This window comes from Raphanus sativus, chromosome 7, assembly GCF_000801105.2.
Source record: "Raphanus sativus cultivar WK10039 chromosome 7, ASM80110v3, whole genome shotgun sequence".
Classification (NCBI taxonomy): domain Eukaryota; kingdom Viridiplantae; phylum Streptophyta; class Magnoliopsida; order Brassicales; family Brassicaceae; genus Raphanus; species Raphanus sativus.
Window position 1 is genome coordinate 19,580,804 of NC_079517.1, and position 24,503 is coordinate 19,605,306.

Here is a 24,503-nt window from a genome sequence, read left to right on the forward strand (position 1 = left end):
TCATGATGTGGAGCAAAGACACTTTTTTGTTTTTTGGCTGTGAAGCTTATTTCATCGGTACCCATGAGTAAACGCTTGGGTTGGATCGATTCCAGACCATCTTTAGCATTCCGGGTACTTCTCTTAGCTGCTGCATGGCTGATACCGCTGATCTTCGAACCTCTAGATATGACGTGAATCACTCGGTCCTGTCGTGGCGGTGAAGCGGGAGCAGTTTTGGTGGGTCTCTCGGATGTTTCCTTGTTCAGGTGTCTCTTAGCCTTTTCGGAGAGTAACTCGCGGAGATGCTCCCTTTGGAGCAGTTCATTGACTCAATCCGTAGGGCGATGCAGTCCTCTGTCTTGTGCCCGTGATCACGGTGGAACTCACACCAGAAGTCTGGGTTCTGGAAAGAATCATGAGCCTTCATCTTCTGGGGCCACTTAACTTGTTGACCCATTTGCCTCAAGACATTGACTAGTTCCGGCTTGGAGATGGAGAGGTGGGAGATGTCAGGCCATGTGGACACAGACATCCCTTCCAGCTTGTCAGATGGTCGGCTTGTATACCTGCCCCGATTCTGGCTTCTGGAGTCCTTCACTGATCTCTGAGAGGTTCTCTCGTCCGGATCACTCATATTTGGTCTAGCGGTCTTCTGGTCTTGTTTCTGCTCCGTCTTGGTGCGGCTGACGACGTCTTCTTCCATTTTACCTGGGCCCATGCTCGAGACAGCACGTCTTCCATATTTTTGCAGGTGTATTTGGTGAGTTCTTTGTAGAGTTCTCCGTGAGGAAGGAGACCTCTCTTGAAGGCCAAGATCGATGTAGGGATACTGCACTCGGAGATTGCCATTCCTTGTTGAAGCGGGCTATGTAAGTGCGTAGAGACTCTGACCGATGCTGGAGGATCTCATAAAGATTGTCCGAGGTTTTCTCCAGGTCTTGGCTGCTCGCAAACTGCTCTACGAATTTGTCGCTGAGGATTGCGAAGGAGGATATGGACCTTATGGGCAGATTGATGTACCACTGGAGAGCGGGTCCGACCAAGGTTGAGCCGAATCCCTTGCAGATGGTTGCTTCGCGAGATTTCTCTTGGGAGTGCTACTGGCAGCATCCTTTGTTTGTATTGGGCGATGTGGTCTTCCATCGTACATCTTGATGTTTAGAAAAGAGAACTTCCTCGACATCTCTACTAAGGCGATCTCGTCTGCAAACGAAGATTCCGCATAAGAGTTGGGGTTGCTTTTTCAGATAGGAGGAGCCACTCCTGGAAGTCTTTCCACCAGAGATTGTATTGCGTCGAACTTCTTGGAGAACATCTGCTCTAGGTGGGCCGTCGCGGAAGGTCTCGCTCATGCTGCCCCTCCGGGTGCTTCCTGATCGGACTCAGGTTCAGAGTCGCTGTCTTCTATGTTGTGAACCTGGGAGGTTCCATTCTTTTCGCGGGTTGCCCCGTCTCTGTCGACTGTTGGGCGTGCAGCCTTGGCTCCGGAACTAGGTGTTGCTAGATCCTGCATAGGTCGGATCTTGGTCCTGAAGTAGTGCTTTTGTTACTTGTCGTGTTGAGAGCCTGGTTCTTGTCTCGGAGGGCAAGGTTTTCTGACTCGAGTTGGCTAAGCTTCTCGGCACTTTGCTCCAGGTATTTGGAGTGTTTGTTAAGCTTCTCCTTCAGGCCTTGCACTTCCAAAGAGAGCTCTGGATCGTCTGTAGCTCTTTCCCGAGCCTTGTGCAGCTCGGTGACTTGACTCTGTAGACCGTCGAGTTGTCTTTGAAGTTTGGCCTCTTTTTGGGTGGTTTCGGGTTGATTGCTTTGCTCATCCGCCGTCACCATCACGTAGTTTAGATTACTCCCTTCTTTCTAGCGCTAAATCGTTGGGAGATTTTTGTGTAAGTCCTTTTTGAGTACTACAGAACGAAGGACAAGCTTATAGATTTCGAGGTATCTATATTGATTTAGAGATATTTGTAAGAAACAATGGTAAAAGAGACGTTTTATTAAGTTAAAGAGCTGGAAGTACAATAGATTGGTGTATGAACCCTAGTCTAGCCGCCTAACTCTAATTTCTAAGTCTCGAAGTGTTTATGAGTTGATCCCCTGCTCTAGGGTTTTTTCGTCTTATATAGCCGTCCTGAGGTTGGTGTGAGCAAGAGGAATCCTTCCATATTCGAAAATATGGAAGGTTTTTCTTATCTGAAGTTTTACATTTCTCGGAGTAGGGAGTAGTTCTGGAGAGTAGTTCCCGGAGTAGTTCCTGAGTTCCTTTAAGTGAGGACCCGGGGTATTCTGTAAATGGAGACCCGGAGGTCTGGGTCCTGCCTGGAGCCTCGAGGAAAATGATACCGGAGTATATTTTTCCAACAAGACCATTGTAACAAAGAAGACGACTAACCCATCAAAAAATAAATATATAAACCAGCAAAAAAAATAAATGTTCTTGAGATGGTTAACTATAATCGGCCACAAAAATCAATATTGGCCACACGATCTAAGAGGTGGCCGACCAGTCAAATCGAACCAAGGCACGTGGAGTTCAATTTCCCGAAATTCGCGGTAAGAACGAATAAGAGGATTTTTCCTTTTCGGTTTCTCAAATAAACTAAAAAGGCTGAAGGACAAATGTCGGACCCAATTTCGGTCAGTTCCTTTAATTAACGGGCCTAGACTAAAGACGTGGGCCGCGAACAGAGAAACCCATACCGAGCATGCGAGCTCAATACGAAGTCTTCGAGGATTTGGAGATCGCGGAAGAGGTTACGGAAACAAGGGATCAAGGAATCTATAAAAGAAGAGGAGAAATCAAATTTATATGTAAGTTTATAGATTTTGAGAAATTTAAAGTATATAAGAAATTTTAAAAATTTAAAAATAATTTAAAGGGCTTATCCAAATCTGAACCGAACCTGCAAAGATCTTAACCAAATTCGAACGGAGATTTAGAAATACTCGAATAAGACTTAAATCTTTGATCTCAAAAACCCAAAACTCGAATAAACCCGAATGGATAACCGAACATCCACCTTAACTTTTAAGTTGGAAATTTTAACTAAAATGTTATCATGCATTCCTAAAACGCAGATCAAAATATAGTATAATACTTAACTTATCTGTATAATACAACATATTTATGCAAGATATTTATGAATAATACATGTTTATATGTAAAATATACTTGTACTAAAATTATAGATTTGTGATTAAATAGCAAATATGATCACAAAAAATATAATCTATTTATATATAATTCACTTAACTTTCTCCAGGGCTTGCCACATCAGATTCCAGCCTGGAAACAAGAGCCTTCTTTGCTTGACACGTCAGATCATATAAGTGCTCGATATTTACAACAAATATCTCTTACTGGGCTCACGTTGGGCTTCGTCATTTAATTGAAACGAATGGAAACGAATGTCTGGCCCTAATAAGGAATAGAACGGAGGTCTTCGGTTTCATCGATGTTAATAAGGAATAGAACGGAGGTCTTCGGTTTCATCGATGTTGGTCTTCAGCGGCGATGGGATAATATACAGATATCTTCGATTTCAAAATGATAAGCTACAGATATGGCGATTGAGATTCGTAACGGCGGCGTCGTGTAACTCCCACTTTAACCCTTTGTCTTTAATGGTGATTACGACCTCTCCAGATGATCCTTCCAGTCATCGAATCGGGTATAAATATACACAAGCTTCCTCTATTTTGGTCGCGTTTTCTATATCTCTCTGCTCTTCCTCTCTAAATCGTATATCTCACGTGTTCTTGCCCTCCTGCTATGGCTAACTCTAATCTGTTTTTCTCTGACCTTAAGTCCGGTCGATGCTCAAAGGTTGTCGAAGCTAGGCTTCTGAGGTTCTGGGAAGCTCGGAACATCAAGCGTGGTGGGGAGCTCATGTGGATGGATTTGGTGATGGTGGACGTCAATGTAATTATTCTTTCCTCTATCTTCAAGTATCAATCTGTCCGATATATTCTGTTTGAATGTCCGACCGTTCTTTATTTTATTTTTATTTTCCGATCGCTCTTTATTCATATTATCCATATTGTTTAGGAAGACGAAGCCGTGATTTGTCCGATTTATCTGTATAATACAACATATTTATGCAAGATATTTATGAATAATACATGTTTATATGTAAAATATACTTGTACTAAAATTATAGATTTGTGATTAAATAGCAAATATGATCACAAAAAATATAATTATATATATTTAAAGGATTATCAGTAACATTGTTAAGTTCGACATCTCATTTTGTTACTATAAAATATATATGTTTTGAACAATATAAATTTGAGTGATGAAAGATCAATGATGGCGTTGGTTCGGAGAAACAAAAAGTGTTGTTTGTTTTAATAACAGATGACGTCACTTTTTAAAGGAAACAAAATCTTGTTCGTTAGATTGCATAATAATTAAAATAAACATTACCATTAGATACAACTTTTTTTTCCTAAAAAAATATGATATCAGAAGTTTGATATATATAGATAGATTTCTCAAAACTAAGGCAAGAATTTTATAAGGGACTTTTATAGATGAGCTTTTTTGTTCGGGTTTTGACTTGTGAGGGTCCAACTGAAACCCAGAAACAAGGATAAGGCTATATAAGAACATCAGCCGAAGTCCTAAATCGTTGAGAAACCCTAAATCGACAACAGCATCAACCGATATTTGGATGGAGATAGGGGGAGAGACGATAGTGCCGTGGCTCACAACAGAAGAGGGCATGTCTAACTATATGCGAATACTGAGGGAATCCAAGGTAGTCAAAGTTATTTAATCTTCAACTACTAGTGTTGTTTTTTTTTCTTTTGGTAAGAGATTGATTCAAAACATGGTTCTAAATTATAACTAAAATATGCTGTGATAATGCGTCTCTCAGGGGTTCGATAGCTGTAGTTTGTTACTACCATGCATTTTTACAGTAACTGAAAACATCTGTAATAATCCACCTTGTTGTGCCCTTGTCCGCCTTTATGCTAAGATGGGTCTTCACGGTTACAATTTGTTCCAGGTAAAAATAAAATAAAATAAAACACTTACTTGTCCTCCTCTTTGCTCTTATTTTCTCATGCTCTCTCTCTCTCTGTTTTTTTTTTCTTGATCAATCAGGGGAAAAACTTGCAGTTCAGTGGCGTAAACAGATACAATAAGTCCTTTCGTCCTGCAACTTCATCTTACTACATAACCTTGGAAGCTAAGAATCCAACCATTGGTTTGGTTCAGACTTTTCAGACCACTGTGTCTGAAGTAAGTTTTGGCGAATTGATTTTGAGCTGCAAAGTTGCTAGACCTTATGGTAAATAAATATTGTTATTTTGTATACAACAAGTCGATGTTACTAAATCATCATCCGTCTCGCTTATAGGGGAAACCAATACAATTCACATAGGTGAGGAAAACAAGAGAAACGATCAAATGTGTATCAGCCTTCTCGGACGTATGATGCCTAAATTGCCGCAACATAATCCATTCCAAAAAACAAAGCGATCTTACGTGGTAAGAAGATTGATTAGGATCGCCCATATATATACATGATCAGTTGATATATTTGCTTTTTCTTTTGCAGCTGAATAAATCAGAGCTACAAGACAATGATTGTATCTCTCTGTATCTCGAACTTGCAATTGCCACGACTAATAGGCACTCTAGCCGCGAACCTGATCTGTCCAATTTGGAGATTCTGGAAGTTGCTATAGAATCCACGCAAGACCTTGAGCCGAGTGAGGCACTTGGCAGCGCCAGTGATGCAATTTTCTACATAAGGTACAAGGACTTGTCTCGGGTTAAAAATGATGTTGATCGCATTGCTATAGTCAGAAGAATCTGCCATCAGCAGACGGGAACTTTTAGACTCGTGGGTCGGATCAAGACGATACCACAGAAGAATAAGAGTTCCCGTACGTCAATTTTGTTAAAGCTGGATTTAGGCCTCTACAATCCATGGCGTTTATCTAGTCCTAGGCTAGCTCAAGGCAAAAGAAAACGTGGAGTTCTCTTGGCTCGGCTCCGCCGTCTTCACAAGACTGTCCGCTAAGTAAAATGATAAGAGTAAGACCACCGACTGTCCGCCAAGTTATTTGGTGCCTTTGGATAATTTTAGAGAGAAAATCACTTTGACTCTTATTTATTAGTTAACTATGATTTTTATGTGTTCATGTAATATAAATATTAACAAAATAATTGTATCATAATAATTAATTAATATTTTATTTTTATTTAGTTCTTTTATAATTTGAGATATAATTTGTTAAAAATAATATTATGTTTTTTCTTTAGAATTTTTGTAATTCACAATATAATAAGATAAGTGAATGCTGTTGACCTCTCAGATAGAGTTTTAGAGTTTTGCGGAAGTAACATGTCGTTGATTGAAAAAACTTCGGAAAACCAATTAAAATATTTAGTTTCTTCACGTTATTTGTCTTCTGTTATGTATTCGGAGAGAGAATGCAGATAAGGTTCAGAATCAGATGGCTTTTCACAGCTAAAATATATTCAGTCATGATTGAATATCAATCTTGTGGGTTTTGGAGATCGAGAAGGATTAGAATCTCTCGACTTTGCTGTGTGTGGCGAGATGATAAAAATATTATAAGACCAACAAAAAATTAAATATCATGCAGTTCTATTGGTAACATCCAGGGCCGGCTCAAACGTTTTACAGACCCTGGGGCAAAACTTAAAAAATGACCCTTAGCTTCGACAAAAAAAAACTGACGCTTACATATAAAACTGTAGTTTTGATATTATAGCTACTAAGCAATATAAAACAGTTTTTGTTTGAAAAGGCATACCCAGAGAAACCTGAAACAATAAACAAAAACAATCCTCTTGGATTTTCGAAAAAAATTGCTCAATACCAAAACAAAATCAGTGATTTGTTTGTAATCCTTTATGCACGTGTCTTCTCTTATACTAATTGATAGTCTATACATGTAAAATCATCTCAGTTTATGTAGGAATCAAAGAACCAAAAAAAAAAAGAACCAATGATTTTTTAGAAGTTCAAGTGTAGAGAAAAAAAAACAGAATAGTAAACAAATATTAAGGATCACTTACAGAAAATAATCAGCAATGCAAATCCTTGAAGAATCAAGATTTTGAGATCTTCTGAAACTGTACCATCGTTAGAAACGTGAACAGTTTTTAGGAGAGAAAGAAGAAATTTGATCAATATAATTATGTTTTTAAACGGCTAACTAATTAATGCTAATTATATTATTTTATTAGTTAATTATAATTTGGTGAAAATATATATATAGATTATCATGATTAAGATTTTGTTTCCATAAATTTAGATTTGTAAAAAAAAATCATTAATTTCGTTTTATTAAAAAGTAACATTTATAGTTGACAAAAAAACAATTATAGTAACATTGACAATAAAACTCAAAATATACTACTACATATTAAAAAAAAAAATTATGGGCTCCACCAGCAGTGGGCCCTGGGGCGGTCGCACTACTGGCACTTGCTCCTCAGCCGGCGCTTGTCACATCCATTGTTAGTAGTTGCACTCTCTAAGTTTCTCTCTCTAAATGTCTCTCTAAAGTTCTCTAGTTTTCCAGACCTTATCTCATCTTTGATAAGTTCTGATTTCTATCTTCCATACACAAGATGCGATCCAACTCTTAGCTGTGATTCTTCTTGATCGATCTCCGTCAATACAACTCTGTCAACACGACTTTCGGGGGAGGTGATTATCCTAACAGTGGTTGAGCTCGATCGAAAAGGCTGAGGTAGTGCCTGAATCGCTCCCTATACCTGGAAAATCACCGAGCTCGTCTGATCAATAAGACTTTGTCAACACGACGTGATCAGTCTAAGAACGGCTATTATCCAGTGAACTGATTCAAACCTTCTCTAGTACTTATTTAGGGTTATGACGATTTTTTCATAATAAAAAGGGCCAAAAATATTTTTGCTTCTAGACCAATATTTATCAGACCCGGACCTGGCTGCATTGCAGCATGCATGGCGACACTAACTCGGTTCTTTTGACTTCTATATAAGCATATTAGAGTTAATTACTGATGTGTATACAACACGAAAGCTCCTAATTTGTTGAAATGAAAATAACAATTCATTCAAATTTTGTTGTTTTAAACCGAGAACGGTTTAGCCTCATGGAAATATTCAAAATGCTGCTAGTTTATGCGTATTTGATTTGAATTATTATATCCCTGTCGTGGGTGTTTTACTAGTCTTGTTCAAAACATTCCTGCGTTTTTTTTAACTTCTCTTGAATTGAATTGATTTTAACTGTTATTAAGGCTATCTGAGAGACTAAACCACACTCCTTATGTGAATCTTATACAACTGTTCTTTAATGTGAAGAACAAAAGTCTCCAACTCCAATACATCTAAAGACTTTAATGAGACTTTGCTTGAAGCCATTGAAGAACAGATCACGAATACATATTCTTCTTCTTCTTCTATTTGATAAATAGAGATGATCTAGTATGGTTTTGTTCATTTTTGAAAAGTTACCTTAAACCTGAAATCCTCTACCAGATTTCAGCCAAAACCAAGGCTTAACCGGGAATATATCATAGTTTTGGCTTCTTGTATAGCCATTATTCTGACCACTTTCTTGGTGCTAATGATGATAAATTGATAAGTGGTCCGTAGCTTACCTTCTCCAATCTCTTTTCCAGGTATAGCCAATTTAGACAAAAACCCCTTAAAACAGAAAAGCTTGAGAGCTCAATAAATGTAAAACACACAACCAACCTCTCAGTTTCTCTATGTAATTTTCCTTCCTCTCTCTATCATTCATTTATAACCTTCATTCGAGAAGCTTCTCTCTTTACCCATCTATAGGTCCACAAGAGTCTTGAGTTCTCTGTATATAACAGAATACAGAAATGAAGCTTTTTTCAATGGAGTTCCTGTCTTTTCTTGTCTGATCTTTGTCTTTTACCTCTTATCCAATCCTTGTCTGTTTCCTCCATCAACCACACAAACAAAAAGAACCTCATCTGTAAACAGGTGTTTATCCAAAGATGAAAAAGATTCTGAAGCTTGTGGACATGGAAAAGAAACTGATAATGCTAATGTTGCTTCTGCAACTTCTGTCCTTAAACTCTTTGTCTCTGGTTCAGTCCTCATCCAAACCAACTGCAAATATCACTGTAACGGGTCTTGTTTATTGCGATGTCTGTTCCACCAACAGTTTCTCCAAACACAGCTACTTCATGCCCGGTAAAGAATTCAAGCAAAATATCTTATAACTGCTAAATCCAAGTTAATATGTCTATCACTTTTGTTTTAACTGAATAAAAGCAGGTGTGGAAGTGAGAATAATCTGCAGATTTAAGACAGCTTCATCAAAAACTAGGGAGATGATCACGTTCTCTGCAAATCGAACCACGAACGAGCTTGGACTCTACAAGGTAGATATAAAATCTGTGGAAGGTGTTTCTTGCGCCACAGAAGCGAACAAAGATTCTCTAGTGGCTTCTTGTCAGGCGAGCTTGATCGGTAGCTCCTCGGATTCCTGCAACGTTCCTGGCTACAAAACTACAACGGAACAGGTTAAGTCCAAGAGGTCTAATCTCTGTGTCTACCGATTCACCTCCTTGAATTTCAGACCGTTTAAGAAGAATATTGACTTGTGTGGCAAGCAATAGAAAATAAGCTGCAAATTCTATCACTGTTTACTTCTACGAGAACTCTATTATTGTCTTCTTGTCCTCTGTTATTTATATTTGGACTTTGTTTACAATTTATTTATATAAATATAATATTATTTTTTATTAAAACTCAACACTGCAGAAATAAATCAAAAATAATATAACATATTACAATATAGTTGGAGATATAAATTTATGGTTGAAACTTGATGCAGGATACATTTAGCAAAAAAAAAAAAAACTTGATGCAGGATACAGACAAGTTTAAGATGAAGATAGCCCTAAATAATAATAATTAATAATAATAATAATAATAATAATAATAATAATAATAATAATAATAATAATAATAATAATAATAATAATAATAATAATAATAATAATAATAATTCAGCAGAAACCAAAAACACACAAAAGAAAAGCAGAGCAAAACGAATAACTTTTGACAATAATTGCCAGATTTTTTTGTTTGTCTTCTTGTTGTTCATATCATATCTGTAAAAACTGTTCTTGAAACACATCCATGGCTGAAGCAGGAAGTCCAAGAAGCACATTGATGCTTCTCCTTTGTTCTCCATGAGACAGAAACAGAGTCACTTCTTTCTCAGGCAAAGCTACTGGACCGGACAAAATCGGTTCTCCCCAACCGAAATCCGTGGTATGGAAACCCAATCTCGACCATGTAGTGATCAAAAGAGTGGAAGAAAGAGATGGTCTTGCTCTTGTTACCTCAAAATAATCAATGGCAGATCTCATATATCCATCAGTTACCATCTTAATGGCTTCTCTTACTAATCCAACAGCGTAACTCAAAGGTTTCTCGGTTAGCTCTCCAGCTTCACAGATTGAGTTTGTGAGAACTATTCCATTCCCGAAGTACCCTTTTGGCAATTGAGGCTCAAACTTGGCTCTACCATCAACGGCGAAGAGAAGCTTCGTTTTCTGATCAGTCAACATCTTCAATGACTTGGTTCTTGCTCTCCACACAAAAGCAGACAAAGCTTCGAAAGTTGTACAGGAGTTACCAAGGAGAGATTCACTGTTCTCTGTTGCTTGGAGCTTAAGTTTCTTGATTTTCTCTGGGTCAAAGCAGAAGGATCTATGGAGAGTTGGCTCTTTGGTGTAAAGAGAGTTGATGTTGGATTTATCTTCGATCTCTTCGAATTCTTGGTGAAGATTCTCGATCTTTGGAGGGTTTCTTGCACTGAGAATGGTTCTGTCCGTGAAAGGAGGAGTTGTTAATGGTAAGCCTCTAGCGACTTGACCCCATGAGTTAACAAACTCCATAGCTCCAATACCATCGAACATACAATGGTTCATACAGAGTCCAAGAACAAACCCTCCACACTTGAATTTAGTCACCTATTTAAAACCAACTAACAAATTAGATCTCATCTTAAAACCCTAAACAACAACAAAAATATATATTGTTTTTTTGGATTATACAAAAAAATATTGCTTGAGGAAGAAGAAAAGTAGTAAACCTGAGCAGTAACAGGAGGGACTTCAAGAATATTCTTGGCGTCTACAACATCATAGACAAGTTTCCCTAATGTTTCGGGGTCTGGTTTGGTGATGTCACCAATCTCATCCATCTTACAGGTTGCTTCAGCTTCAACAAACACAACTCCTTCTTCAGTACAGTCCACAGCGAGTTTACCTGAAGTTTACACCATTAAGGACGTTAATTAATGTTGTTGCCTGAGTTAAAGTCTTACAGAGACCGAAGCATTGATTGTTTTTCAATAAAGTACCTTCAGGACTTATGGTGAGACGTCCAGAAAGAGGGTAGTAATGAACAAGTACTTGACTCAGAGCTTTCTTAATCACTTGTACTGCATCCTCGTTTCCTCTCTCCTCAGATTTGAAACAGTATATTGTACGAACGATCACGGCGATGTTTTGATCAAGATTCGACAAGAAGTAAAGACCCTTTGGTGTCTCGGATTCGGGTTTGACCAAAGCAGCTGGTTCCTTTTGAAAAACCTCGAGATGAATGTTTGCTCCTTTCATGTTGTTGTTGTTGTTGTTCTCCACTGAAGCAGAGAGTGTCACTTCCTTGTTGTTGTTTTCCGCACCCTGAAGTACAAAAATTATAGAAGGGTGAATATGAAAAGATCTTTAAAGACTTTGTGAAACCAAACAAGAACATGAAATATCACAAACCATATTCCTATCCAAATAGAGGAAGCAGCAACTTTTTCAAAAAATAGAGGAAGCAGCAAACTAATGCGGTTTGTGGGAAAAAAATGGAACTTTATTTTTGGGGGTTTAACAAGTGATGAATGTTATGAAGTCGAGTTGGATTCTCATGAGATATATATGGGGAAATTAAAGAGGAATATCATGGGACCCGCAAGCTCATAACGTGAGAATAATGTGAAAGAGAGAATACATGGACGGCCTTGATTGCAAGATTGCGTTTTTATTTATTAAAACGAATGAAGAGTTATATTAACAAATCGTATTTCAATATTTTTCTATACATTGAGGTTTAACGTATTTCATATAGTTAGGGTTAGGTGACTGAATAAATGACCTAACACAACAAACACTAATGTGTTCTTTTTTGGTAGTTGAGAGTAGGCCTCCCAATTTTTGGATGACTTGTTATTTATCTTTCTCTCTTGACCATGTTTCCTGAATATATGTCTTTCTTTTACTTAAATTTATTCTCTTTCTCTAAGAAAACGTCAACCAGACAACACAAAAACGGTTTAAGTAAAAAAAAAAGAGAAAGTTTATTCAATTTGAATATATCAACGGTTCTTACATTTGCCAAATTTGTTTGCTCGACGAATGCAATCTTGGTACAATGAATACTCATTTACTCAGAAAACACCTCTATTCAATTTGAATATATCAACGGTTCTTATATTTACCTAGTTTATTCGCTTGAAGGATGCAATCTTGATCCAATGGTTTACTCATTTACTCAGAAAACACAAGGGTTTGTTTTCATGAAAAACATGTGTTTGTTTTGACCGAGTGATTGTAGTCGAATGGTAAGGAGATGGAACTAAGACACTAACACATTTCAGGTTCGATTCACCTATTGCGCGAAACTAAGTCACAATTATCTTGGTCACCTTACACGGATATGTACCTATATTTTAGGGTCCATTTGAATACCCGGAAAGAGGGTCAATCTGTGGACTGCACCTCTCCCTTGCGGATTAGTTTGGGTCTCTCCATAGGCCTAGGTTAATAAAAAAAAAAATTAAAAGCCAGCTACTATTATACAAATGATTTGTTTACGCTTCAGTTAGTAGTTAGTACTATGCCATTATTTGAATTTTCAAAATGTCACAAGATTCTAGAAAGCATGTAAAATATGTAGAAGTTTCCAAATGTATTATACTTGTTTATTCCACGACTTGTTTTCAGTTAAAAACGAGAGAAGAATAAATTCTTTCTTTTTAATATATAAGGCTAGTTGTTCAAGTTATGTAGTTATCTTCCTCATTTGTATCTTCTTAGCTGGAGAAGGTTTAGGCTACCGAATCAATCAAGAAGTAGGGACCAGATCAGAGAATCACATTACTCCCACCGCCAAATGAAAACGCATCTCTCTCTTTCATATTAATCGAAGCCAACATATTAACTGTTGACTAGTTTTCTTCAAAGTTTATTCTTTTTTTTTGGCATTTTCAATGTTTATTCGAAACTTCGCTAACTCGTATAGGTGATTATCATGCACCGACTGCATCTATCTTGAATAGTTTTAACCCACGCATCTTCATGAGTGTCTCCTATGAATTCCTTATAAGTTTGAGGTTCTCTCTCATCTGTATGATCCACGTACTCATCTCGGTAGTATCTTACAAAGTGTCTTGTTTTTCTTATAGTCTTCTTTCTCATGGGTTAGAAGATGTTCTTATTTGGACTCCAACTGACTTTCACCATCACATCGCATTGTTTCTTCTGAAAATGAATCGGCTAGAGTTGAACCGAGTCGAGACCATAACATCTCTCAGAGCAGTTGAATGCCCTCAATTCAACAAGATAAAAACATGTAAGAACCAAATTCATATACAGCCAAATATGAGTCATAAACTATCTATTTACTCTTTGTGAAAAATTATGGATCGAAAACATCTTTTCTTAAAGAACATATGGAGAAGTTGGAACATATTGAAGAAATCAAAACAATGCATGTTGGCTAAATAAACGGAGAAATAAAAAAGCGGATTTAAGATAAATAGCTTTCGATTTTAGATGAATTGAAGAAACAAAAGGTACCTGGTTCCTTATATAAGAAAAATTGTGTGAATCTCGCAAGTAAACAATCATTAGGCGTAGAATGTTGTTGGAACTAATTCTCCTTAAACAATGGTTTCAAAGTCTCAGCATTTTAATATCCCAAAGAACCAAAAGTAACGTGTATAGTGATGTGTTAACTTTAAAATATAAATGCTACAAATGATGTTCATATTAGAAAAAGCATTACTCATAATCAAAACATAAAAAAAATAGTTTGCAAAGAAGTAGCATCAAGAAGAAACATACAAACGTATACAAAAACAGTACACTTAAGTACTTAAGCCAGTCTAATGAGACAAAATTTTGAATCTAAACCAAAGCAACAGGTAGGACCATTTAATTACTGTATAGAAATGTTGTTGATGGAAGGGTGAGAGAGTGAACGAGTCCTTAAGTTTGGTGGCTACATAAGCTACACCCATGCATACATTGTTATTATCAACTTTTAATAGAATAAATATCATACAACAAAAACTCTCAAAACTTTAAGTAGAATCATTTTCAATTTGGTTACAACATTCTACACGGGACTGCTTCAATTTGAATGTTTTTTTCCTATCTCTCTAGATTACTTCAACACGAAATTTCCCATATTTCACAACCTTTTTCTGTTCGCAGCATCTGCTGCCTTCATATTTTGGAGGCAGGCTACCCGAACCTCAGCATCTCTCTCCTCAAGACTGGGCTGTGATGATCTACTTCCCTGAGCCAGATTATGACAATGAACCTCTCCCAGCTTCGACGACTGATGATGAGAACAACGAAAACGAAGCTCCTCCGCCTTCACCCGAGATCACAACGATTGATACAGTTCTTACTCAGGTTGCTATTCAAACACCCGAGATTACAACGCTGGAAATTTCTACAGTTCTTATTCAACTGCGTGATGCGGTTATCAGACTTCACTCAACCATTCCTGATCCCGATGTATGACTTAGCTCATTGTCTCCCTTTATGTCACTTCTGTTTTGTAGTTTATCGAAAAGTTCTCTTCTATTTCACTATGTATTCTGCAGGATCCTCTGAAGAAAGTGGAGAAGAAACTTGAAAACCTCTACAATATTGTGGTGTTCGTGGCAGGTCTCACCACATTCACATCCCTCATGGCTCCTCCCAGAGGTCTTTACAATTTCGGATACGTCCGTTTCAGCAGGCGACCTATGTCCTTGTGTACTTCATATTCGCTGAAGTGACATTCCTGTGTTCCTTCTTTAATATCCTTCTTTCTCATGGGTTAGAAGATGTTCTTATTTGGGCTCCAACTGACTTTCACCATGACGTCGCATTGTTTCTTCTGATAAATGAATCAGCTAGAGTTACCGAGTCATAACCATTAACATCTCTCAGAGCAGTTGAATGCTCTCGATTCAACAAGATAACAACATGTAAGAACCAAATTCATATACGGCCAAATCTGAGTCATAAACTATCTATTTACTCTTTGTGAAGAATTATGGAGAAGACATCTTTTCTTAAAGAACATATGGAGAAGTTGGAGCATATCAAAGAAATCGAAACAATGCATGTTGGCTAAATAAACGGAGAAATAAAAAGCGGATTTAAGATAAATAGCTTTCAATTTTAGATGAATTGAAGAAACAAAATGTACATGGTTCCTAATATAAGAAAAATTGTGTGAATCTCGAAAGTAAACCAGCATTAGGTGTAGAATGTTGTTGGAACTAATTCTCCTCAACCAATGGTTTCAAAGTCTCAGCATTTTAATATCCCAAAGAACCAAAAATAACGTGCATAGTGATGTGTTAACTTTAAAATATAAATGCTACAAATGATGTTCATATTAGAAAAAGCATGACTCATAATCAAAACATAAAGAAATAATTTGCAAAGAAAAAGCTACGGAATTACATAATATGATTAACGTATATATGACAATTAATGATTATGAATAATAAATATTTGATAAAATATTTCTTTTGTTTAATTTTATATTCTTAAAAGATATTAAACAATCACACTAACCATATAATAAAAAAATGAGATTTTTTTTCTTATATGTTATATTTTGAATTTTTTTAAATGACTATAAATTATTAGAAATTTTAAAATACCACTTTGAAAATTTTGTGATCAATATCTTAATTTATTTTGTTATAACAAGATAAAAATGAATATAAAACTGTATTAATATGAATTTTTATTTAATAATATTCAGCTAACGACTTAAAGCAAGAAAATGGGCTGCAACAATTTAATCGTCCAGTTAAAACTCTTCAAAACTATGTGGAAGACTAAGGTCAAAACAATTCTATTTTGGAAACAATACTAAGCTCTTGGTTCTAAAACTATTAAAATGGTTCTCAATGATGTTAAATAAAATATTAAAAACATTGTATAACATGTTTTTATAATAAAAATTCACTTGATGATCATATTACAGTTTTTATAAGTATAAACATGGTTATAAAAATTTTAAGCGCAAATCGTTCAAGCTCATCATAAATTCAAAATAAATTTCGGTCCACAATTACAATTACAAATGCTTGGTCCAACATATAGATGATTATGTAAAGAAAACATAACTATATGCGTATTAAAAAAAATTCAAACACATATACATATCTAATTTGTTAATATTATATATTTTTAAAAAGTTTTATAATATAAACTCACCCTGCGCAAAGTGCAGGTCTTATCCTAGTGATATAGTAATAGTAAAACAAATAGCATTTTATAGAAATATATAGATATTTTCAACATCATAGGAAGAAGATAAATTCGATAACAAATATAATGTATATAGGTATCATATTATCTTATCATTTTAATAATTTAATATATATGAAAATTAATTTGAAATAGCTATAAAACATTGTTATCATTTTCAAAATTTACTTACATGTGGATAATATAAAAGGAATACACAATCATATTACATTGTACATGGGTGAAGATAAATTATAATTTATCTAACCTAACAAAATTAATAAATTAAGTTATTAATATATTTATAATAAATTAGAACTTCCATTCAGATGATATAAGTTCGATGACTAAAGATCATCCACTCTAAATGTATAGTAATTTTTGAATATTTTATGCAAATTGTAATTAAATTTAAATCAAACTATAATATATAATAAATAAAATAAATAGTTATTTACTAATAAGATATAGTTAATTTTAAAAATAAATTAATTAATTATAATTGTTTCAATGTAAAATAAAAATTAATAATTTATTTTGAAACCATAATTATTAATTCAGTTAACATGATTCATTTGATTTTAAAAATAATCACATTAAAATTCAAACAAACATAAATCTATACTATTAAAATAGAAGTACAAATAAGAATTAACCCTTACATTTACAACTTATTTACACCTCTATGCCATTGAGTAATTAATAAATTTAATTTTAAGTTTTTATTTTCTTTTCTTATTTAAATAAGCTAAAGAGATAATTGGATGACATACCTCCATTTAGCAGCATAATTAAGGACTTACCCTCCATCTTAAAAACACTGTTTCTTTTTCCGTTTAGTCCTTACTGTCCTCCAAGTAGACATTAGTAGGCTCTGACATTTGTCAGACAACTTGCAAGCATAGGAGCCTTTCATTTCAATCAATGCATCTTTTTCTCCCAAAGTACTCACTCTTTTTAATTGTATTAAAAAATAAATCTGACGCTTACAATTCCCAAACCAAAAACAGAGAGGATATTCTTCCAACCTTTCGATCTACTCTTCTCCTCTCAACATCTCTACTTTCTCTTTATTTTTTTTTTTGTTTATGGCTTGTCTTTAGAATCTGAAAATCTTGGTAACTGAAAAATTGGATGAAAAATCTATCTCAGCTACACTTAAAATATTTTTACCATTTCTTTCTTATTCTATTTTGATCTGATTTTGTGATATAATTTTTACCAAAGAATTTAAAATATGGTTTTCTGTTTTCTGTTTTCTTTGAATTCATTTTCTGGTTTGATTCTTCTCTTTAAAGATTTTATCTTTGATGATATATTTCTTGCTTTTAATCCTTTAGTGTGTGTGAAAATCAGAGAAGAGATGTTGTTTGCGGCGTCGGTGAAAATTGTATCGGGTTTTGAGTTGGAGCAACTTACGAAGTCTTTTCCAAGATTTGTAAGCTGCTAAAGAGTGAAGTTCTTTTAAGTTGTGTTCTTGAAGTTCTTTTCCGAAGTAAATAACTTTTAAATTATCTGATATTATCTAGATTAGCCAATTTTTAATTTTATTTCATTATTACATGTTATAAACATGTATACAAATTGTAACGGTTAACAAGTTGTCAAATGTTTATATACATAGTTTGTTAGTTGATACATTGTCGGAGATATGATTTGTTAGTTGATATGTGAGTTATTATATGATATATATTTTATTAGTTGATACACGACTTAAAAATAAAGGATGAGTATTCACTGTTATGTACGTTATTAATTCTTGTAACATTAGACTAAGAGTTATAACTTGTTAACAAAACATGTCACTGTTACATGATTTTTTCAGATGTTACATGGTTTGAATAACTTGTTAGATGATACATTGTTTTGGTTTCATTATTTATTATCGCAAACATGTTTTGTTAATTGTTACAATCCTGACTGCTGATGTCTGATCAATCAAATGAATGATGTTATAAGATAGTTGTTGATAGCTGATACACAGTTTGTTAGTTGCCATAAAATATGTTGTCATTAGCTGATACATGCTAAGTTTTAGCTATTGCAACAAAAAAAAAAGTGTTTCTTAATTGTTCAGATGTAATGAAACATTTATTGTTAGTTTAAACATAGTTTGTTAACTGCTATGAAATTGACTGTCGTTAATTACTAAATATTTGGTTATATGTGTTTTTCAGAACTTGATTTTTCTAAAAATCTCAGAAAAAGTAATTCCATCCCAATGAAGACTGAAGAAAAAAAAAAAAGAAGTTAAATGAAATAAAGAAAGAGACAATGATGCTGATCCTAGATGTTGAAGTATTTGATGCACCAGACACTAACCAATCGGACAGCCTCGTGGTTATATTCTAGAATCTATACACTTTCGCGTTTAGATGTTGACATTTTCCTTTATAAACTTTAAATTATTTCTTAACATGTATGGTTGCATAGTAGCAACTAAGTAATATATTACTAATTAACGTCAATTCGCAACAACAACTTTGTATAGTTGTAGTAATTTTAGTTTATTCTGCTGATGATTCATTATGGCTTAACTGTCACTCAGAGTATAAGTCTCCAGTTTGAACCTCATTTGTGGTAATCTATTTATCACTGTTTTGTTAACCGCTAAATGTTTTGGTTACTCCAATATTAATCAATTTCCGCATATAAATTAGCTTCCATGTATTCGTGATGTCGTTAAAAATTTCACTAACCGCTACACTATATATTGGAAAAGAGTTGTCCATAATTGATCTTTGGTTTGTGTTTTTGATAAATTGTTTGATAAATTCTATGTCAGCTTGTATATTGTTTGATAATTGGTTTGTTAGCTACTAAATGAACTGATACATCATTCATGAGTTAGAATCTTATTTGATAAATGGTTTGTTATAGGATACATAATATGTTATCGGGTACACTTTATACACTAAGCTGTTACAAAAGAATTTTCCATAATTGATATTTGATTTGTGTTTCTGATAAATTGTTTGATAAATTCTCTGCCAACTTGTATATTGTTTGATAATTGGTTTGTTAGCTGTTAAATGGACTGATACATTATTTGTGTTTAAGAATCTTGTTTGATAAATGGTTTGTTATATGATACATAATATGTTATCCGATTTATGTTTTGTTAGCTAGTAAATAGTTTATTATTTTAGGATTCACGATGTATTACATGATGCATGGTTTGGTTGTTCTTATATCTGCCATGACACTATATAATAAAGTTTGTTGACTATGTAAATGATTGAGAATTTATATCCAAAAATTAGTGTGCTAAAATGAGAAAACATACATAATATTTTACTCATTCTTTTACACCAAAATATTAAAAGTGTTGTCATAAGTTGATGTATTGGAAGTTATCTTCTCCAAAACAATGTACCTACTAACAAACTTTGTATCAGCGAATGATGAATATTGTGTAACAACATACCGATTATTTATTAAGTAATTGCAACCGGTTTTTAACAGCTAATAGAATATAATATCAGTTAACGAAACAAATATCAACTAACACATAGGTTTTCAAAAACGGATTCTTCTTGAACTTTCAATGCACCACCACATGAAATATGGATTTTCACCAAATTTTTCGAATCTTCGTCGAAAGTGGAAGGATTTATTAAAGTTTCTCTGGTTCTTGGAAAAAAAAACATTGAAAAAAATTTTAATTTGGTTTTTTTCTCTAAAAATTCGATTGAGAAATGAAAAAGGTGAGGATGAACACCAAATTTCTAGTAAGATAAATGGAAAAATTATAAAGATGATTCAAAAACCAGAGAAAGTGATGAAGAAGAAAGGATGAAATGCTTTTATAGAAAAATACGTAGAAAGAAGAAAGTGTAGAAAAAGGAATGGGGAGAGAAGAAATAGCGTATGAGAGAGTGGAGGAAATGAGTGGAGTATAAATACTCTGTGTCAGATCCACTTTTTCTCTTATCTTTTGTGTCAGTATAGGAGTCAGAGAAATCCCAGAGCATATCTTCAATTGTCAGAAAGAATTGCATGATGCCGTTTAACGTGCCAAAGGAATCAAGGGCTTTTGAATCTTATTTAAACCTAAATGGTGAATATTAAGCTCTTTATGTTAATCATGATCCCCATCTCTAATTTAGGCTTCCATTAGGTATATTCTCCTAATTTACCCTAAAATAAAACCTACAACTTCCTATAATCTAGGTTAATAAACCACAATCTTATATAGATTAAAGTAATGAGAATATTTGTAAATCTGGAACAAACTATTTTGGAGAAATTATATTTCTATCTAATTACCTTAATTTTAGGCAACCATCCCCTAGACTATATTTGAGTGATTTTTTAAATTTTGCTTACATGTCATTTCTACAAAGACTCTCACAAAAAAAAAGATGACATGACACATTTAATAGATGACATGGCTTATGAATAATATGACATGGCTTGTGAATACCTAAAACCCTAACATTACATAAAACGTATTACATCTTTTTTAACAAAGCTTAACGCCATGTCTCACACTCCTAGCAGTTTTGATCTTTTTCTCTTCTCTGTGTTGTGATGGTGTGTATTAGGGTCACAAGGAATGGCTAGCAGAAGTTCAGTTTCTAGGGGTATTGAATCATCAGAACGTTGTGAAGCTCTTAGGTTATTGCTCAGAAGATGGGGAGAACGGGATGGAGAGGCTTTTGGTTTATGAGTACATGTGTAATCGAAGCTTAGAGGGAGCATCTCTTCACGCGTGGAGCTCACACATTACCATGGAAACAAAGGCTTCAGATCATGCTTGGTGCAGCTGAAGGATTGGCTTATTTACATGAAGTCAAGGTACATAAATCTTTAAACCGAAACAATAAGAGGAAACCTGGTTAAAGACGGATACTTTTGATTGTCTTTTTTTTGAAAAAGATACTTTTGATTGTTCTTGATTGTATATGAATGCCGACAGTTTATGAACCGTTGGGAAGATAAAGTGTGGTGGATTCTCAAACATTCATTGTCTGGTTTTAAGTTTAGTATGTGATTAAGTGGTGATATTTGGTTGGGCAGGTTATATACCGTGACTTTAAATCCTCTAATGTGCTTTTAAATTATGAATTTTGTCTGACTTTGGGCTTGCAAGAGAAGGACCTCATGGAGAAAATACTCACGTCACAACTGCAGTAAGTATTTGATATTTCTTTAAATTCTTTGGTTAGGTTAGGTTAGGTTTGGTTATGATTTTTACATAGTTTTAGATGGTAAGTCGTGTAATTGCTGTGTGCATTTTTTAAGGTTTGGTTATGTTTTTTTACACAGTTTTAGATGATAAATCGTGTAATATTTTTCTTCTTCTTGATAATTTTCTTGGTTCTCTTTATAGAAAGTTGGAACACATGGATATGCAGCTCCTGAATACGTGCAAACAGGCCATCTGCGGTTAAAGAGCGATGTATATAGCTTCGGTGTTGTGCTCTACGAGATCATAACCGGACGTCGAACCATCGAGAGGAACAAACCAGCCACTGAACGAAGACTTTTGGGATGGATCAAAGAGTATCCTGCTGATAGTCAACACTTCAGCATGATCATTGACCCACGGCTACGCAATAACTATCTGGCTGACGGAGCAAGGAGTTTGGCTAAACTGGCTGATCTATGTCTCAAAAAGAATAAAAAGCGACCCACGATGGATAATGTAGTAGAAAGACTAAAGAAGATTATCGAAGAGTGCGATAGTGGAGATTCTTCGGTATCCACGAGTAAGGAGAGTATTCAGGTAAGAAGCAATATTCGAGGACAGGACCTGTGGAGGAGAGTTTAAGAGGTGTTAGTGTTAGAGGATGATTTTTTTTTAGTTTGGAAGCTTTTTTGCATGGTGAATATATACAAATAAGTTAGTAAATGCAAAATATGAAGGAAAATGAATATATGCAAACGATTTGTTACAAGTTATATGTTCTCTCATCTAACTTTTGTGTCCATGAACAATTAGCTAGCATGGTAAGAATCGCTACACTTTCAAATGATGTTGTAGTGACTACAACCAAAAGAGTTAGATACTATCACTGAATAATATCAAAGCACATAGCTTGGCTTTTAAAAAACATAGAATAAACGGTAAAGTTTATATGAATTAAAATATCTTGTACATATATTTTCATGGTTGAACATGTAATACTGTTACATATGTATTTGTTTTCTAACCCAAAAGTTACACGAAAAGATTACTCAAGCATGCCATGGACTTTTAAACTTACACAGGCATTTACAATTTCTCTCTTCTCATATACTCCCAAAACATTCAAGTTCGAAAAAGAAAAAAAAACTAATAAAAAAGCTGATAGATCTTTAGCTTTCCCTGAAACTTCAAGCTAAAGCAAAATGATCTTCAGATTTAGAAAAGATCAAAAGAGAATCCCAAAACCAGATTTTGACACTTTAAGACACAATCTCACTTCTTTTTTTCCCCTTTTTATTAGTATTATCATACTTTCCAAAGTCTATCTCCATCAGATTCAGAATTTCAAGCAGCAGCAACAGTTCCGTTGTGACATACATAATCACCATATCTGGTTGGAGAAGAAAAGAGCTTCGTTGTTCTTTTCTCTTCATTACTGATTTAACAGAGTAAAAGAGATTCTGTTTCTTCTCTTCTGCTTCATCTCTCTCTATCTGTTCTTCTCTACACTCTTCACAACAAAACGGTGTGTCTCCTCCGCAATTACACACACAATCAAAACTTTGAATCAGACCCATGAATAATTTGCATGGTAATGAGAAAAAGATCGTTTGCCTATATTCTTGAAACAAACCAAACGTAATAAAAGAGTCCAAGCAAATCTAGATGCTTATAACAACTCCAAATGACATGTTATACCATAAAAAGAATATCATTGTACGTTGAAAAAAAGAATATCATGTCAGCTGTTTGAATTCAGTTACAATATGTTATCTATTCACAAAATAGATTTAGATTTAACTTGCATCAAAATACATGGGAAGACCAATCACTTAACTTTCAACTCTGCATCCAATGCACATCTCACCGTTGGATCTGTCCATCACTTAATTCTATGAAGGCTCATCAAGTCAAAAAAAAACTCATAGATCAATCAAAATCACAATTTAAATCTGAATAAAAAATTTCAATAATAAAAGTATAGATATTAAATAATTTAACTATATCCGCGCAACAGCGCGGGCGGATCACCTAGTTTTAATAATAACGTATTAAACTTTCTAATAGAATTTTGGATACTCATTATTTTACCTTAATTTCATATACTACATGAACCGAAAATATTTCAATATTTCTATTCATGTCTGTTTTATTAACTAATCATATATTATCGTGTTTAAATATAGAATATAATTGCAAAAGTTCATTTATTATCAAGACAAAAATGTGTATTCATTTATTATCAAAATAAAAATGTGTATTAAAATTTCTTCTATTAAACTAAAAACATTGCTTATTGATATAGGTTTAATCCAACTATTTAAATACAATTACTAAAACTTCTTACTAATCATTTAAGAAATACAAATATTATTACAAAGAAAAAAATATATGATTCAAAAATATATAATTAAATTTCTGAAAATACAAAACAAAATAAATCCAATCTTTGAATGGTGGGTTATAATCTAATCTATATTATTAAAAAAGAACTACAAAATAAAAATGCTCCTTAATTTTACTACTTATTTACAATAGAATTCCACTGAGATATCTATTAAACATATATTTAAGTATGTTTGTCTTTTTCTAATTTAAATAATATATTTAAGCATCTAATGGCTTTTCCTAATTTATATAATAGATTAATTGAATTCTAACCAAAATAAATTTCCTAATAGATTTCCAAATAGACTAATTGATATATGGTGTTTTTCACATCATTGTATATATGTTTTTATTTGTTTCAAGTCACTAATTCGTGTTAGTCTAGTCTTTTTTGACCTTTTACAGGTCTGGAGTTAGTAGAAGAAAGAAGAGAAGG

General features: G+C 34.1%; 3 protein-coding genes and 1 pseudogene across 5 annotated transcripts; 3 read left to right on the plus strand and 1 right to left on the minus strand.

The window, feature by feature from the left end:
* Positions 1-4,527: 4,527 nt before the first annotated feature.
* LOC108816354 (UPF0725 protein EMB2204-like) lies at positions 4,528-6,194 on the plus strand. Of its 2 annotated transcripts, none has more exons than XM_056991163.1 (5): positions 4,528-4,739; positions 4,962-4,991; positions 5,090-5,276; positions 5,346-5,476; positions 5,547-6,194. In XM_056991163.1, the coding sequence occupies exons 1-5, from the start codon at positions 4,653-4,655 to the stop codon at positions 6,012-6,014; spliced, it is 903 nt and encodes a 300-aa protein (XP_056847143.1). In that variant the 5' UTR covers positions 4,528-4,652; the 3' UTR covers positions 6,015-6,194. The 2 variants fall into 2 exon arrangements, with proteins under 2 accessions (XP_056847143.1, XP_018444427.1); XM_018588925.2 differs by having other exon boundaries at positions 4,529-4,739; positions 4,860-4,991.
* A 2,433-nt stretch (positions 6,195-8,627) lies between these two features.
* LOC108814587 (pollen allergen Che a 1) lies at positions 8,628-9,716 on the plus strand. Of its 2 annotated transcripts, none has more exons than XM_018587189.2 (2): positions 8,628-9,184; positions 9,266-9,716. In XM_018587189.2, exons 1-2 carry the CDS (start codon positions 8,986-8,988, stop codon positions 9,610-9,612), a joined length of 546 nt encoding a protein of 181 aa, XP_018442691.1. In that variant the 5' UTR covers positions 8,628-8,985; the 3' UTR covers positions 9,613-9,716. The 2 variants fall into 2 exon arrangements, with proteins under 2 accessions (XP_018442691.1, XP_018442692.1); XM_018587190.2 differs by having other exon boundaries at positions 8,635-9,184; positions 9,269-9,716.
* A 277-nt stretch (positions 9,717-9,993) lies between these two features.
* LOC108816156 (omega-hydroxypalmitate O-feruloyl transferase) lies at positions 9,994-11,935 on the minus strand. The gene is made up of 4 exons (XM_018588726.2): positions 11,782-11,935; positions 11,370-11,694; positions 11,100-11,275; positions 9,994-10,977 (listed from the first exon to the last, which is right to left on the minus strand). Exons 1-4 carry the CDS (start codon positions 11,782-11,784, stop codon positions 10,105-10,107), a joined length of 1,377 nt encoding a protein of 458 aa, XP_018444228.1. The 5' UTR covers positions 11,785-11,935; the 3' UTR covers positions 9,994-10,104.
* Positions 11,936-14,568: 2,633 nt separating this feature from the next.
* LOC130498072 (probable serine/threonine-protein kinase PBL19) overlaps positions 14,569-24,503 on the plus strand; it is a 12,538-nt pseudogene continuing 2,603 nt past the window's right edge.

Bases quoted from the DNA above. Each gene is read 5' to 3' on its own strand.
- LOC108816354 (XM_018588925.2), top strand. From the start codon at position 4,653: ATGGAGATAGGGGGAGAGACGATAGTGCCGTGGCTCACAACAGAAGAG. The intron at 4,740-4,859 runs GTAGTCAAAGTT...TGCGTCTCTCAG, and splicing joins GAATACTGAGGGAATCCAAG to GGGTTCGATAGCTGTAGTTT. The intron at 5,277-5,345 runs GTAAATAAATAT...TCTCGCTTATAG, and splicing joins CAAAGTTGCTAGACCTTATG to GGGAAACCAATACAATTCAC.
- LOC108814587 (XM_018587189.2), top strand. From the start codon at position 8,986: ATGAAAAAGATTCTGAAGCTTGTGGACATGGAAAAGAAACTGATAATG. The intron at 9,185-9,265 runs GTAAAGAATTCA...ACTGAATAAAAG, and splicing joins ACACAGCTACTTCATGCCCG to CAGGTGTGGAAGTGAGAATA.
- LOC108816156 (XM_018588726.2), bottom strand. The intron at 11,276-11,369 runs GTACTTTATTGA...TGTAAACTTCAG, and splicing joins TCTCACCATAAGTCCTGAAG to GTAAACTCGCTGTGGACTGT. The intron at 10,978-11,099 runs GTTTACTACTTT...GGTTTTAAATAG, and splicing joins TCCCTCCTGTTACTGCTCAG to GTGACTAAATTCAAGTGTGG.